An 18,345-nucleotide genomic window follows, 5' to 3' on the forward strand; every position below is an offset into this window, starting at 1 on the left:
TGATGAGTGAGAGGAGGGATAATAGTTATATTTGTAGAGCTGGAGAGTAGATGTTGGCCTAGGAAGAGAATCACTCACAAAAATTTGAGAAATTTCTATAAAATCTTAAAAAACAATTACAAGAGTTGTTATCTCTCTCTTATTTTTCTTCCTCTAATGAGAGTAACATACACTTTATTTATACTAAAAAAACTCTTAATTTTCTAATTTAATGAAATTTATTGAAAATATTCTATTTTCCTTATTATTGCAAATATTTTGTTTTCTTCATCATTGCAAATCTGCCATTTTCCTCATTAATACAGATCTTCCATTTATTTGTAAACGTTGTAACAGCCAGGAGTAATACAACATTCTCCCCCTTAGTCCTGGCGTGGTTCGAGATCACGAACACCGATCAGGTGTCGCATCATCACCAGTTTTGATGCTGGCAAAGCTTTCGTAAGTATGTCGGCCTTTTGTTCGTCCGTTCGAACAAACTCTACTTTGATTTGACTTCCTTCAACACACTCTCGAATGAAATGATATTTCATGTCGATGTGTTTGCTACGACCATGAAAAACTGGGTTTTTCATGAGTGCAAGTGCAAACTTGTTGTCAACGTAGAGCTTCACTGCCTTAGGTTTCGAACCACTTAGTTCAAACAACAATGATTTCAACCAAAGTGCTTGACACGCTGCCGCTACAGCCATGAACTCTGCTTCACATGAGGATAATACCACTGTTTTCTGTTTCTGGGAGGTCCACGAAACAAGACTATCGTTAATGTAGAACGCCATGCCCCCCGTACTTTACCGGTCATTTAGGTCACCTGCGAGATCACTATTAGAGTAACCCACTATTTTCTCGTCACCGCCTCCTTTTCGAAACACTAGACCTAAGTGTATAGTGCCTTGAAGGTATCGAAGCACCTGCTTCACTGCCTTGTGATGTATCTCAGTTGGCCTCTCCATGAATCTACTGACAACACCAACAACATAAGAAAGATCTGGCCTTGTATGAAGGAGATATCGCAGACAACCAATGACTCTTCGATATTCAGTTGCATCAATCGGTAGTCCTTCGGGATCCTTATAGAGTTGAGACATATGCTCCATTGGTGCCTTTGTTGAGTTACAATCAAGCATTCCAAATTGGTTCAACACCTTTTTGGCATATGTTGTTTGCTTGATCGAGACACCTCCTTCGAACTGATCTACCTCGATTCTAAGGTAGTATGAAAGCAATCCAAGATCATTCATCTCGAAATCCCCCATTATCTGCTTCTTAAAAAGTTTAACACCCTTTGGATCTCCACCTGTTAAAATAAGATCATCCACGTAAATACCAACAATAATTCGGGTATTAGCGTTGCCTCTTGTGTACACCGCTTGCTCCTGTGTACACTTTTCGAAGCCCATTTTCTTCAAACTTTTGTCCAACTTTAAATTCCACGCACGAGGAGCTTGCCTTAGGCCATACAATGCCTTTTTTAATTTAAGCACCATATTCTCCTTCCATGTTTCCTTGAATCCTTCCGGTTGAGTTACGTACACTTCTTCTTCCAGTTCTCCATCGAGAAAAGCTGACTTTACATCGAGATGATATATTTTCCAGCCACAATTGGCTGCCAAGGCAAGAATGACTCGAATTGTGTCCATTCGAGCAACTGGAGCGAAGGTTTCTTCGAAGTCAATGCCTTGTCGTTGCACATATCCCTTTGCAACTAAACGAGCTTTATGTTGGATCACCTCACTATCTGAGTTTTTCTTGAGCTTAAATACCCATTTGAGTCCAATTACCTTGTGTCCGACTGGCAATGGGACGAGAGACCACGTCTCATTTTTCTCAATGGCTTCAATTTCTTTAGTCATTGCTTCTTCCTATTGTGGTTGTCCAGCCGCTTCATTGTAGCAAGAAAGCTCCTCTGTTTGTGCTAACATCAAGTCTTCAAAATCAAGTGTCACTCGAGGTGCTTCTTCTAAGATATCGGTCATGTTCTTGTATCGAAGAGGTCCTTCATCACTCCCAATGTGTCCACCTGACCATGGAGTGGGTAAGCCATCGCCTTGGTCTGTTTGTTCAATTACTTGCTCGAGTTGTGGAGGATTCGAGACAACCTCTTGGAACATTTCTGAAGTATATTGTCCTCTTGTCGATCCACTCTCAAATGGGATCGTTCGAATTCCAACATGCTCGTGATTAACCTCTTCGTAAACTTTGAAGGGTTGATCACTCTTTTCATTTTGCCAATCCCATGCTGCACTTTCTTCAAACACAACGTCACGGCTCACATGGATCTTGTCATTTTGTGGTTCGAGCAACCTGTGTGCCTTACTTCCTTCTTCGACACCTAAATAGACAAACGACTGACTTCTGTCGTCTAACTTTTTTAGATGGGGAGTGGTCACCTTGGCATGCGAGTACACCCCAAAACACGAAGGTGCGCTGGGTGTGGGTTCATTCCAGTCCACATCTCAAATAGAGTTTTGTCTCGAACAACTTTGGTTGGAACCCGGTTGAGAAGATAGACTGCATGACGAACTGCCTCCCCCCAATACTTGCTCGGGACTGCCATGCTTTTGAGCAACGACCTAGCCATGGCCATCACTATTCGATTACGCCTCTCCACCACACCATTTTGTTGAGGAGAGTATGGTGCTGTGAATCATCGCTCTATCCCTGCTTCTTCACACATCTCTCTAAATTCCCTCGAGAAGAATTCACCTCCTCTATTTGAACGAAGGACTTTGATTTGAAGTCCGGTCACATTCTCGACCAATTGCTTCGTCTTCTTAAACGAAGAGCATGCTTCGTCCTTTGTTTTTAACATATAGAGCCACATCCACCTGGAATTATCATCAACAATCAGCATGAAGTATCGATTTCCTCCTGGGGTTGATGGCGTGATTGGCCCACATAAGTCAATGTGCAACAATTCGAGTGGCTTTTTCGCTCGAAACTTGGCTTCTAACACAAACGGTTGGCTCGTTTGTTTTGCAACTAGGCATGTTCGACAAAGTTGTTTTGGAGGAGAAATTTTTGGAACACCAGCAGCCATTCCCTTATTTATGAGGGACTTTAGTGCTTGGAAGTTAACATGACCGAGACGAGCGTGCCATAACCATACTGGATCTTCAAGATTAGCTAAAAGGAAAACCGTTTTTGCTAATTTCAAGAAAATTTGATATAGTCGATTATGCGTTCGTCTCACTTTCATGATAAGGCATGAAGGGTTCTTAGCGAAGACTTCAAGCTCTTCTCCGTCTATCACCACCCTGTGACCTGTCTCAGTAAGTTGCCCGGGACTCACTAGATTACTTTTTAAAGAAGGAATGAAAAAAACTCCCTCGAGAAGCCACTGGTCGCCATTTTTGCATTCGAACATGATAGAACCTTTTCCACAAATTTGTACCGTGGAACCATCTCCGAACTTCACCTTTCCAGTGACTGCCTCGTCTAGTTCAAAGAACTTCTCTTTATCGCCGGTCATGTGATTGCTAGCGCCATTGTCCAAGAACCAAACATCTCTTGATGTCTCATCGTTCTTAGCTTCTAGAATTTCTGGAGTCAGCTTCATTTCATTCAGCATGAGAACATTGTTTGGCGGAATCTCCTCCGAGATTGCCATAAGTAATGCTGGTTTGACGTTGTCTGCGTGGGTAAGGTGTGACACCTCGTTCTTCTTTGCTCGACATTATGTTGAGTAATGTCCCATCTCGTTGCAATTAAAACAACGAATGTGACTCTTGTCTCGAGGATCTCCTCGACCACCTAAACTACCTTCTTTATCTTTCCAAGACGGTGCTCCTCTACCTCCTCTCCCTTGGCCTCTACCTCGGGTTCTACCTCCTTGACCACGGGTCCCACTATCTGTGGAATCATTTTTCCACTAGTTCAACGAGTCTTCCTCGTCCTTTTTCAATCGTGCCTTCCACTCCTCCTGAGTGAGTAACACTTGTCATTCGTTTCCTCCAAATTTTGTGTTTTTCTTGTGCGTACGCTCCTCGAAGACCTTCAGCCTTCCAACAGCTTCCTCAAATGTTAACGTCTCGAGGTTGTAAAATTGCTCGATGTCGGCTACCACACTGATAAACCTTTCTGGCACGGTGTCGAAGAGCTTCTTTACTATCGCAATATCATTTAGTGTTTCTCCAAGGCTTGAGTACCTGACTGATATGGATGTGAGTCGACCAACATATTGATCGAGCGACTCACTATCGTTCATATGCATCATATCAAACTCACTCTTCAATGTCTGCAATCGTGCATTCTTCACTCGGTCTGCGCCGATGAACCTCGTCTTGAGACAATCCCACACTTCCTTCGCCGTCTTCTTATTTGCCACCTGCATTAGAAGATCCTCCGGAAGTGTTTGTAGAAGATGTGACCTCGCCTTCTTATCAAGTCATACATCAACCTATGTGCCTTCTATTGACTCGACTGCCTCCCATACTCCTTGGTTCTCCATTATAGCCTGTACACGAATCACCCAACTGATGTAGTTCGTGTGTGTTAGCTGCGGATAGTGAAATATGCCATTGTTTTGCTATGCCCCTGATGATCCTGCACCCTTCGAAATTTGATACCACCGGATGATTTTGGGTATTCACTTGATGCTCTGATACCAAATGTTGGCCCAGGAAGAGAATCACTCACAAAACTTTGAAAAAAATCTATAAAATCTTAAAAAATAATTACAAGAGTTGTTATCTCTCTCTTATTTTTCTTCCTCTAATGAGAGTAACATACACTTTATTTATACTAAAAAAATCTCTTAATTTTCTAATTTAATGAAATTCATTGAAAATATTCTATTTTCCTCATTATTGCAATTATTTTGTTTTCTTCATCATTGCAAATCTGCCGTTTTCCTCATTAATACAGATCTTCCATTTATTTGTAAACGTTGTAACAGCCAGGAGTAATACAACAATAGAAGGATTGTAGGATGTGGTTAAGAAGATATAGTATTACCTAGAGATGATGGTTGTGAGTGTGTAATAAGAGAAGGAGGTGTCTTAGTTGTTGTTTCAGTAGTTGGATGAGTAAGAGAAATATGAAATAAAATGGATGGGGTGTGGGTAATGATGATGGAGGATGTGCGGGGTTTGATGTTATAGAGAAAGAAAACACTATTTCATCAAACATAACATGAAGTGAGATTTAAAGACGGTCAATGGGGATATTCAAACAACGATAACATTTATGAGAGAGACTGTAGCCAATAAAGGTGTAACAAATAATGAGAAAGTTGGTGTTGGTCCCTAAACATCGACATGAATTAAATTTAAAGGAGCATTATTTCACAATTTCAATCTATAAAAAGGTTGTTTGTGTAAATTTTGAGATGATAAACTTTACAAAAAGGAAGAGTTTTATTGTCCAACATAGGTAATTGAAATCATGAAATGATACAAGACATGGTAACGGGCGAAAGATGTCCAAACTACTATGTCACATTGATGTTGATGATTGGGATTCGATGAACGCTTGTTTTGTGGGGCTAAGTGGTACAATCCATTTCTATGTGTGTCGTGGAGAACCTCTGTCTTTGTAATTCGATCCTTTACCGCCCAATATGATGGATGAAATGATAAAAATATTATTATCTATAGAAAAATTGTGGAATTGGACATAGGGTTTTGAGGTCCAATTTGATGTGCCTCAATGTTAGGTACAAAAAGGGGTAGGAAAATATGTGCGATTATTTGTTGGATTCAAAAAGGTATAAAATCACATAATGGTGAAGATGTCAATCAAAAATTATGAAAATGTCAACTAAATCTCCATGAGATTATATCATGTTAGAGATGTCAAAGATATCACATGATCTTTACCCTAATTGTGAATTCTAACAACCTATATATTTATACATTGTAAACGAGAAGAGGGGTGAGACTGAATTAATGCAGCATCTTCATCTTCGATCTTAACATCTATATTTCTAAATTCAAGTAATATAGTGTTTAACTTATCAAGATATTCACGAAGAGACTTACCTTCAAGCATACGAAGACTGAATAGACATTGCTTTAATAACAACTTGTTAGTTAGTGATTTTGTCATGTACAAAGCCTTTAACTTCGACCACAAACCGATTGCGGTATCTTCATCAGATACCTCAGTAATCACTTCATCAACCAGACAAAGTAAAATCGTTGAGTGTGTCTTCTCTTCCAAGACCTCAAGCTCAGTAGTGATTTTACCAGAGGTAGACTCTTTTGTAAGGCCTGCAACTATCTTCGCCTTTTCCTTCGACAATGTTACCCAGACGCCTTGTTGTTTAAGCAAGGCTCGCATTTTGATCTGTCATAGATCAAAACTATTTCGCCTTGTGAATTTTTCGATTTTCAGATTCATTGAAGACATCTTCTCGCCAGAAAATAAATGATGATAAACTGATCGGATCTAACCCGCTCCGATACCAATTATTGTGCGGAATGCAAGAAAGTGATGAACAATAAAGTACGGAAAAGCAGATGAAGAGAGATTTCTTATTGTCAAAGATGAAAAGATTATAAGATTATAACAAATAAAAAAGACTACAACTTTAAAATTCAGAAAACAAGAAAACGTAAAACATCTAACTTAATTACGCGTAACTGTAAAAATAATTGTGATGTAACTGAAATTAATGTAACCCACAAACAATTGATGGCTGATATTAATTCCTATACTAAAGGTAAAGCGTTACATCTTTCATCTTCATGTTTTCCAGGTCGCCCTAAGGGTTTGAAGCCAAACTTGCTTTACCGTTTGTTTCCTTTGTTCTCTATTTCGAGTGTAACCCATGCTACTTTGGAAGATTTTGCGTCGGCTATCTTTTTAAAGCTAGATTCATCGACAAATCGGTATAGCAGATACAAAGTCGCCTTGTCTTTAGTTCGAACGACCTTCAACGTGTTTAGATGGGCATTTGAATACCCATCTGTGTTTATAAACTAGAGATTGGAATGTATTTTACATTGTCCAATTTAATAATCATGTGTTTGAATCAATTATCTAGTTCACTGTAATGTTTTACTTATTGAAGCCTAATAAATTTTGATATAGTACTCTTATATATGAAAATTTCTAAAAGAAATGAAATTCTGTAAATATTTATATATAATGTTAAGTGCCCTAACAAAAATAGTTTGATAGTTGCATAGTATTTGAAAGCAAAATATTTTTGTCTTAGTTGGTGATGCATATATGACAAGGTAGTAATAATATATACGATAGTCAGCGGTTCAGATTGGTTTGTTTTTAAATGGTTAGGTCTCTTATATTCTAAACAATGGAAAGAGTGTTGAAAGTCAAACATGGACTAGATTCAAATCAATAATAAGTAGTAGTAAAACAAAAGCTGCTAAACTTTATCAAAAGGAGAAATAAATCTCTAAACTTGTAAAATATTAAAACTAGTTCAAAATTTGAAATATAAGAGAAAATATAATTTATTAATTAAGCAAAACTATAAGGACTATTTTTTTGTTGAATAATATAGGTAGAGAATATGTCATTTTCTAAGACAAAATGGGTAGCAACTAGGGCATAAATTTAAGGACCAATTCCACCATTGAACAAATCTAGTCTTCTCTCCCTATTATATATTGAGCACATATCCACACACTAATTTCTTCAATTCTTTTCAACCCAATTCTTCTTTCTACAAAACCTTCAAATCCTCAAAGACATATAATCATGGCGGCTTTTCAAATTTCAAGCTTGATATCGTCTTCTTCCTCGTTTCCTTGTCGGAGACATGTCGCCAAATCCACAATCAACCATCCAAACAAGCTAACCATCAACGCCCTTTCCCTCCCGGACCTAAGCGCCAGAGTCTTGGTCGAAGAATTGCAGCAAAGAAGCAGCGGTAGTAACAATAGTATTTACAAGAACATTATTAGATCAAACGTCCCGTTTACACCTTCCCCCAAACAGGGCACTAAATCTCCAACCACCATCCCCAAGCTCTACGCCATAATGGAAGCCATCGCCGACAGGATAGAGATGCACAGGAACATCAAGGAACAACGAGAGAACTGGAACAGTCTTCTGTTAAATTCTGTTAACGCCATGACCCTAACCGCCGCAACCATCTCCGCAATCGCCGCCGCCGGTGGGTCCCATGTGGTCGCTCTCAGCTCCTGCTCGAGTCTCTTATACTTGGCCGCGACTGGATTGTTGATCATCGTGAACAAGATCCAACCCTCTCAATTGGCGGAGGAACAGAGGAATGCGGCGAGGCTGTTCCAGAAACTTCGACGTGAAATCCAGACCAAACTGTCTATCGGGAATCCTGAGTCCAAGGACCATAGAGAAGCTATGGATAAAGTTCTTGCGCTGGACAGAGCCTACCCGCTTCCCTTACTCGGGAAAATGCTAGAAAAGTTTCCGGAGGGAGTGGAGCCAGCCAAGTGGTGGCCGGAGAAGAGAATTAGACGGCAAGAAAGTATGTCTCCGGCGGCAGCAAGAGGCGGCGGCAACGGATGGGACGAAGGGCTGGAGGAGAGGATGAAAGGGGTAGTGGGTGTGTTGAGAAGGAGAGATAAGGAAGATTACTTGAGACTGGGGGAGAAAGCATTGAAGTTAAATAAGATGTTAGGAATAGCCGGTCCTGTTTTAACGACCGTGGCAGCTGTGGGCTCTGCTTTGATGGGGCCGAGCCACTCCGGTTTGGCAACTGTGGTCGGAGTTGCTGCCGGAGCTATGGCGGCGGTGATAAACGCGGTGGAGCACGGCGGGCAAGTGGGAATGGTGTTCGAGATGTACAGAAGCAATGCAGGGTTCTTCAGTTTGATGGAAGAATGGATAGAGGGGAATTTGGAGGAGAAGAGAGGGATCAATGGGAAGGTTATGGAAATGAAGGTGGCTTTGGAGTTGGGGAGGAGCTTATCAGAGCTAAGGGATCTTACTGATTCCTCATTAATGGCAGATCAAGAAGAAGAATTCGGAAGCAAACTCTTTTGAGATCTACAAATTAAATTTATTCTTTTGTTCATATTACTTAATTCATTCATTCATTATATAGAATTTAAGACTACTTTACAAAAATATGAAAAAAATTAGGATTCTTATTGTTAACTTGAAAGTAACAAGAGGATTCTTATTGTAAAAAATTAGGACTCTTTAGAGAGATTTTTTTATTAATTTTTTGAAGTAAATGTTATCTTAAGGATTTTTAAGTACAAAATATCACAAATTAATTATTTAGTTTTATACAAATTAATCGTATTTCACTCAGGAATGTTGAAGAGATCAATAACGAAAAGTTCAGTCGATAGCGCTAACTCAATTTTTATAGAGCGGCATATTCCGATTTCTAGTTGATATATATATAGCGGCATATTGTTGTCATTTAGCAAAAAATATCCACACAAAAATCGGGTGATAACAACATAATGATTGTTATTAAAAGGGTAATAGAAACTGGTATATCAGTAGTTTCTTTTGCTAAACAAATCAGCCTAAGAGCGGCCAAGGGCAGGGCTAAGGCAAGCAAGTTAAAGGCTAGGCGAACAAATGATAGCGGAGTTGGATGGGTGAGGACATCGTTACGCTAGAGAGCTAGGTTGAAGTAGATGAAGATACAAGTTTGAGTGCAATAACTTTAATTTATATAATCTCATTTGATTTCTATAGAGTTTATACTTACTCTCTTTACCAACTTTTTTTTCGAGTTGGTATTGTACCCACAATGGTAATTATGTAAAAAACGATAATAAGATCCTTTACTACCAAATTTCCTCGGCTTCAATGTTCTCTCACAGGAAGTAGTCATTTTACAAAATAAAAAATATAAAAATAATAATTATATTTTTGTCCCTCCGCTGTGGCTGTGAGAGAGAACGGGAATAGAGAGAATTTGGGAGTACACAACCCTAAGTGAAAAAATAGGATTCTTTGTTCTCAAATATCCTTTACTTCCCATGTTTCCTCTTAGAGGGAGGAATTATTCTACAAAATAAAATAAAATAAATATAATTACACTTTTATCCCCTCCTGTGAGGGGAAATAGAGGAGCATAAGAGAATTTGGGAAAAGATAGCCCTAAGTGAAAAAATAGTTGATTGTATCGGTTGGTATTGACGTCTTTTTTATTCTTTGAATAAATGAGTATTGATATTTTTTTATTTTTAAGTCTTTCGTTAGTTGTCGATAGATTTGGATGGAGACAACAAATATGACGAGTCTCAATCGTTGAGTTATTATATCTATTTTTATTATTTTTGTGATTGTATTCGATCAATACTAACATAATTATTATTATATTTTTTAAGATTGTAGAGTTTATCGCCTTTTTGAAAACATTCATTTTTTTTTTGTCATAGCCTACTATCTTTTTGTTTTTCACTCATTGTCTTTCCTGTATTTTAATTTTAATTTTTTTTTAATGTTTGTATCTTTATGTCTAAATGATTTTTTTTTATATTTTATGAAATTTTTAAGAAAAAAATTATTTAAAGTTTAATTACCATTATGGCCTATAAATAAATGAAATTGGAATATGAGAGTGAATATATTAAATAAATAAAAGATATTTAGATGGATAAAAAAGAGTAATTGAATAAAAGAAGTAAAAATTATTAAATTTTGAGTAAAAATCCCATAAAAACTCATATTATTGAATCAGCTCCAAATCTCCACATAAATTGTCATTGGATTCATTTGAGCGGTTTTTAAGGAATAACTATAAATTTTTAGAGAAGTGATAGAGAGAGAATTTGGGGAGAGAGAATGGTAGAGAAAATGATTTGACATCACTCATTAGTTGGAAAAGTGGGAGGAAAAAGAGAAAATAGAGAAATTATTTAATTTTTTCAGTTATGCTGAAAAAGATTTCCTCACCTAAATTCCCTCCCCAATCATTTCTCAAATTTTTAATAGTGATTTAAAAAAAAAAATTAGTCGTAAACAATTATAAATAATAATGGACTTACCAAAACAAAACAAAAATTATTTATTACTTTATTACATAATCTTATAGCCACTTAATTTATCAATTAAAATAATATAATACATTTATTTAATTTTATAAAATATAAAAATAAATTAATAATATAATAATTAAAACTCAAATAACATAGTATTTTATTAAAAAATTTAACAAAATAAATAAAAATTCTAAACCCAATTTGAAACTCATAAGAGAACATTTTATATTGGATTTTTAAGGATCCTCATAGGCAAATAATAGATAGAATAATAATTTTATTCTTTTCTTAATATATGAAATTAACATCATCCTATAATCAAGATATGCACTTCAATTTAATATTTGGACGAACTCATTACCTTAATCTCTTAGTTACATACTCTTTTCATATGAGTTACATACTCTTTTCATATGAGTTATCTTATTCGGTTAATGGTTAATAGTTAGAAGGTAGTGATGAAATAAAATAACTTAAAATAAAAAAAAATTAAAATAACTGAAAATCAAACTAGTTCTAAAATGTCTAAAAGAGCCTAATTTGGTTCATTGTTAAATGAGTTGAATAGAAGAAACTATAATTTTCTTTTATTAAAAATGTGATCCCTAAAGTATAGTCAAATAACGAGTAATTTGGTATACAAACAGGTAATGAATAATTAAGTGAGAAATGAACTGGGTAATTTAAAAGAGGAAATAAATAATAGACAAGAAAATGTTGACATAATTTGATTGACTAGAAAAATAATAAAATTTATCTCTTTACTCTTTTTTCATATACAATTTTTTCTTTTTTCGAGCAATTTTTTTTCTCAATTTTCTTACTCTACCTCCTTCCATCATTAATTTAATTTATTAATTAAAATATTGTAAATTATTTGACCGATCAATTAATGAGACAAAAAGAAAACATAATTAATTATTTTCCTAAACATTAATAGGTTAAATAACTGAAATATATATATATATATATATATATATATATATATATATATATATATATATATATATAATAATGATTAATTTCAAAGTATTCGAATTGTCGGGTCGAGAGTTGTGATTAATTTGGATATATATGTGAGAGTAAATGAATTTTTGGGTCGGATTGTGAATTTTCCTGCCCATAAACTTAAAGCGGTTAAAAATAAAATTAAAAATATTATATATATGTTTCAAACTTTTAACCTAACAAAAACAAATACAACTTTTTAAATAACTAGGCTAATAAGACTTTATATTTTAAATTTAACACAAAATTTGATGAACGCGGGACATTTAAACAATATAAGTTCAACTTTATAACTAACTATTATATATATATATATATAATTATAATGATGCTTAATTTTAAAGTGTCCGGATTGCCGAGTCGAGAGTTGTGGTTAATTTTGATATATATGTGAGAGTAAATGAATATTTGGTTTGGATTGTGGGTTGACCCGGCCCGCCCATATATTTAAAACAGTTAAAAATAAAATTATAAATGCTATATTTATGTTTCGAACTTGCAACCTAACTAAACAAATACAATCCTTTAATCAAGTGTAGTTATATTCAATCTTTTCGTGCAACCTAACTCAACAAGTACAATCCTTTAATCAAGTATAGTTATATTCAATCTTTTCGTGCAACCTAACTAAACAAGTACAACCTTTAATAAGTGTAGTTATATTCAATCTTTTCGTTCAAAAATAATGAGATCTCTTATATGCAAGAAAACGTATAAAGTCAAAATATGGACTAGATTTATAAATAATTATATACCACCAATAACAAATAATTAGTGAGACAAAAGCCCCTAAACTTAATCAAAATGAAATATATCTAAGTTTAAGATCTAATTTATCTATCATGTCAAATTATAAGGACTTCTTTTTTGTCAATAATTGTGCAGAGAAATAGTATAGGCAAAATGGGTGGGCAAATATGCATAAAAATATGGACCAATCCACTGTTGAACAAGTCTTACCTTGTTTGATATGGGTTTTTATTTACTTTTATGATTTTATCCAACTTTTTATAAAAAAATTTATTATATATCTATTAACTAACCATAAAATTATTTATTCCATCAATTAAAATATATCTATTGTATTTTATTTTTATTAATTTTAATATTTGGCCCATCAACCAATAGTAAATGATATTTTTACTTTTATTTATCCAAACATATCTATATATATATATATAATGATGCTTAATTTTTAAAGTGTCCGGATTGCCGGGTCGAGAGATGTGGTTAATTTGGATACTTGGATCGGATTGTGGGTTTACCCGTTTTAAAATTTAAAACGGTTAAAAATAAAATTAAAAATGCTAGAGGTATGTTTCGAACTTGCAACCTAACAAAACAAGTACAACTCTTTAACCAACTAAGGTAAAAAGACTTTATATATTAAATTCAAACACCAAATTTGATAAATGCGGGACGTTTTAATATTAATATAAGTTCAACTTTTTAACTAACTAATATATAATAATGTTGAGTAAATGGATACTTAGGTCGGATTATGTGTTGACCCACCCATAAATTTAAAACGGTTAAAAATAAAATTAAAAATGTTATCCGTAATTTTTTTCACGGTTTTTTATATTATTACTCGTGCAAATGCACGGGCTAAATGCTAGTATATTATAATGTCTAAATAAACTCATAACTAGGGGTGGAGCCACTTGACGGGTTAGGATGGACTGTAGCCCATACTAAATTTATATAAGAGTGATGATAGGGTTTAGTTCGATGTTACCAGTACATGCATTGCCTATATCCACTAAGGCAGTACCATCTATACAAAGAGAAAAAAACTTAACAAATGAGAAGAGTAATGCTTTACTTTTGTGTATAGGTGAAATACAGACAGTATCTATACTTGTTGCATCGAAATAACCATGATAAGGGTAGCGACTGGGGCAACGACTCCCCCATGTAGCCGTCAACCTGAAAAAAAAGGCACGTGAAAAAAAGGTCAACGCTCTTCTTCTCTTTTGATCAAATTATAGCCTAACCTATGATTAAATCGTAGTTTTCTTCTATCGAAGAATAACTATATCATCGAGGTTTAGATTTTTCTCTCTATGAAATCCCAAATCGAAGTAGACGACCGCGAAGAATACGACATCGAATAAGACTTGTAAATTGAACTATAATATGTTTTAAACTGATTTGTAATGCTATATATAAATTGAACAGTAATGTTATATAAATTGAATTGAAACGTTTTTTAAAACTGAACTATAATGTTTTTTAAATTGAACTGTAATGTATTTTATATTAAAATGTAATGTCTAATAAACTGAAATGTAATATTATTTATACTGAACGGTATTGTCTTATAAACTAAACTGTAATATGTTTTAAAGTGAACTGTAATGTTGTATAAACTGAAGTAAATGTTATATAAACTTAACTTGTAATGCTATATAAACTGAATGTTGTACAATGTTTAAATGTAAAGCAAGCTTTATACGAGATCTGATGTACAACATGTAAAGCAAGTTTTAAACGAGAGCTGATGTACAACAACTATAATGTAAAGTAAGATTTACACGAGAGTTGTTTTATAACATCTATAATTTAAATGTAAAATAATCTTTTACACTAGAGTTATTGTACATCAACTCTAAAATAAAGCAAACCTTACACGAGAGTTGTTGTACATCAGCTCTAAAGTAAAGTAAGCTTTACACGAGAGATGTTGTATAAGAGTTCACAAGTAAAGCAATCCTTACACGACAACTTCTTTACAACAACTCCAAAGTAAACAACCTTTACACGAGATCTATTTTACAAAAACTCTAAAGTAAACAAGCTTTACACGAGAGTTTCTTTACAACAACTCTAAAGTAAAACAAGCCTTATGTTAATGTAAAGAAAATCTTACACGAGAGTTGTTGTATAACAACTCTAATGTAAAGAAAACCTTACACGAGAGCTGTTGTTTAGCAATTTTAATTTAAATGTAAAACAAGCTTTACACGAGAGTTCCTATACAACAACTCTAATGTAAAACAAGTCTTACAACGACAGTTTTTGTACATCAACTCTAAAATAAAACAAGTTTTACACGAGAGTTGTTGTACATTAGCTCTAAAGTAAAACAAGCCTTATAAGACAACTGTTTTAAAAAAACTCTAAAATAATGCAAAATTAACACGAGAGCTGATTCACAGCCACTCTAAAGTAAAGCAAGCTTTACACGGGAGCTGCTTTATAAAAGCACTAAAATAAATCAAACTTTACACGAGAGCTATTTTACAACAATTTTAAAGTAAACAAGCCTTACACGAGAGCTGTTTTACAACAATTCTATTGTATAACAAAATCTTACACAAGAGTTATTGTACAACAACTCTAATGTAAAACAAGTCTTACACGATAGTTGTTGTATAGAAACTCTAATTTAAATGTAAAAAAAGCTTTACATGAGAGTTGTACTAGAGCTCTAATGGAAAACAAGACTTACAACGAGAGCTGTTGTACAATAACTCTAATGTAAAACAAGCCTTACACGGGAGTTATTGTACATCAGCTCTAAAGTAAAGTAAGATTACACGAGAGTTGTTGTACAATAGCTCTAAAGTAAGAAAGCCTTACACGAGAGTTTTTTTAAAGCATCTCTAAAGTACAACAATCTTAACACGAGATCTGCTTTATAGTAGCTCTAAAGCAAAGCAAGTTTTACACGAGAGCTGTTTTACAACAGCTCTAAAGTAATCAAGCTTTTACACGTGAGCTGATTTACAGTAGCTCTAATGTACAACAAGCTACACGAGATCTACTTTACAACAGTTTCTATGTAAAGCAAATCTTACACAAGAACGGTTGTACAACAACTTTAAAGTTCGGTTATAAGACATTATTGTTCAGTTTATAAGACATTACAGTTCAGTTTATAAGACTTTACATTTTAGTTTAAATAATATTATTTTAGTTTAAAACACATTTGAATTTAGTTTTAAATAATGTTAAAATTCAGTTAAATAACATTACAGTTCAGTTTTAAAAAACGCTATAGTTTAATTTTAAAAAAAACGTTACAATTCGGTTTATATAACATTTTAGTTCAGTTTATATAAAACATTACAGTTTAGTTTATAAGACATTACAATTCAGTTAAATAACATTATAATTCAAAAAATAGCAACAAAATAAAATCAATATTTGAAACAGTTAAGATGAAAAAACAAAATAGAAGAAAGTGAATCAATGTTATATATTCATAAACTAATAGGGTTAGGCAAGGATTCGACATTTCTAACTAATGTTGTTATAAACTTCCTTCTGACTCCAATCAATGAAATGACATTACAGATCTGGAATGAGAGAAAGAAGATTGCAATCGTTAGAACCTAGCATGTGGACTTTGATTAGAGTGATCTCAAATCTCAATACGAAAAACAAGGAAAGTTGGATAATGTATATGACCTGCAACTGAAACAACTCTTTAAAGATTGGAAGATAGAGAGAGAAATCTTACATTCAATCTAACCATGAAGGTATCTTGAAATCTCTAATAGAGAAAAGAGACTTCAACTATGGAGATGACAAAAATTTTAGCTGTGGGATTTATAAAGTCGCATGCAAGTCGAACGGTGAACGATGAACATATATAGAGAGAAGACAGAAGGGGAAGATAAATATAAAGAGGCGCGTTGTTTTTGTAAAAAATATTGAATATTTTATTTATTTAAATTTTTTTCCAACATGGCAGCCACGTGATCAGTCAGGAAGTCGCTCCCTATATCAATATTATTCTATATATAATATCTATAATATAATATATATTATTATATTATTATATTATTATATTTTTCATATTCCCACTTAAACTTTCATATTTTTTAAATTTATATAGTTAGCATTCACTTATTTAAAACCTAACTAATTTAAATTCTCACATTTTCCTTAAATTAATTTCTCTTCAACTATCTTTCGTCTCTTTTTTTAATCTCTCGGTTAGCTCTTGGTTAGTTTTCTTTACCCTCAATCTCTCGATTAATTGTTTTATATTATAATATTATATAAATTGTATTTATTATCATTCTAATTCTATATTTTTGTTAATTGATTACAATTAATATTGAAAGAAGTAAAAAATATATATTATAGTCAAACTATTGGCCAACTTGCTCACTTCCTCGTCCTCTACCACCTAGGTCTCTGCCTCTAGTACTCTGAGCATATAACACATTCTCCTCTTTTATTGTCGCATTCACATGGAAAGTCTGTTCAAGGGATTCCCCCTTCTACACATGTGCTTCTAGGGATCCAACAAACTCTTCGTGAGCATTGATGTGTCCTTGGATTCCTCTATTGCGCACACGATATTTTCAAAATTATATGTCAATGACCTCAAAATCTTTTCAACAACTCAGTTTGGTGAAAGACTCTCTCACCATTCAGATTCAGCTTATTCACCATAGTCTACACCCGAGTGATGAACTCAAATACACTTTCAAACTCTTTTGTTGTGTAGAATGCAAGAAAGTGATGAACGATGAAGTACGGGAAAACAGATGAAGAGAGATTTCTTATTGTCAAAGATGAAAAGATTATAGCAAATAAAAATTACTACAACTATAAAATCCAGAAAACAAGAAAACGTAAAACACCTAACTTAATTGCATGTAACTGTAAAAATAATTGTGATGTAATTGAAATTAATATAAACCCTAAACAATTGATGGTTGATATTAATTTTTGTACTAAAGGCAAAACGTTACAAATCTCCACCTTGTCTTAGTATCACCCAACAAGAAGAGCCTTATCAGGCTACTTCCAACTGTCAACATTTAGCAAGTCCAAACAAATGGTGAATTTATTAAGTGAGACTGGCTTCGTGAACATGTCAGCAGGATTATGATGAGTGTTGATCTTCTTCAACTTGATTCTCCTCTCAGTACGAAGAAAATGATAACGAACATCAATATGTTTGGTTCTATCATGATGCACTTGATCTTTGGCCAAACAAATGGCACTTAAGTTATCAAAAAAAAATAATTGCCTGATCATGATGGATACCAAGGTCACTAATTAATCCTTTCAACCATATACCCTCCTTTGCTTCTTCCGTTAGCGCCATATACTCATCCTCGGTAGTAGACAACGTCACAGTCGACTGTAATGTTGTCTTCTAACTAACCACAGAGTCACCAAGGGTGTAAACATAACTAATCATTGATCTTCTACCATCGATATCTGTAGAATAATCTAAGTTCTAATAACCAGTTACGAGACACTTGTTATTACTCCCATAAATGAGACCAACATCGGATGTGCCTCTCAGATAGCAAAATATTCGCTTTACCGCTTTCTAGTGCTCCTTACCAGGTTTAAACATAAACCTACTAACAACACTAACTAAATACACAATATCAGGTCTAGTGCATACCATAAAATACATTAAACTACCCACCGCACTAGCATACGGATCATGAGACATGTA

General features: G+C 34.1%; 1 protein-coding gene across 1 annotated transcript; it reads left to right on the top strand.

Annotated features, from left to right (window-relative positions):
- The first annotated feature begins 7,668 nt into the window (after window positions 1-7,668).
- Window positions 7,669-8,937, top strand: LOC124917052 (probable F-box protein At4g22030). Its single transcript, XM_047457625.1, has one exon. The coding sequence runs from the start codon at window positions 7,669-7,671 to the stop codon at window positions 8,935-8,937; it is 1,269 nt and encodes a 422-aa protein (XP_047313581.1).
- The last annotated feature ends 9,408 nt before the right edge of the window (window positions 8,938-18,345 follow it).

Source organism: Impatiens glandulifera, unplaced genomic scaffold (genome assembly GCF_907164915.1).
Source record: "Impatiens glandulifera unplaced genomic scaffold, dImpGla2.1, whole genome shotgun sequence".
NCBI lineage: Eukaryota > Viridiplantae > Streptophyta > Magnoliopsida > Ericales > Balsaminaceae > Impatiens > Impatiens glandulifera.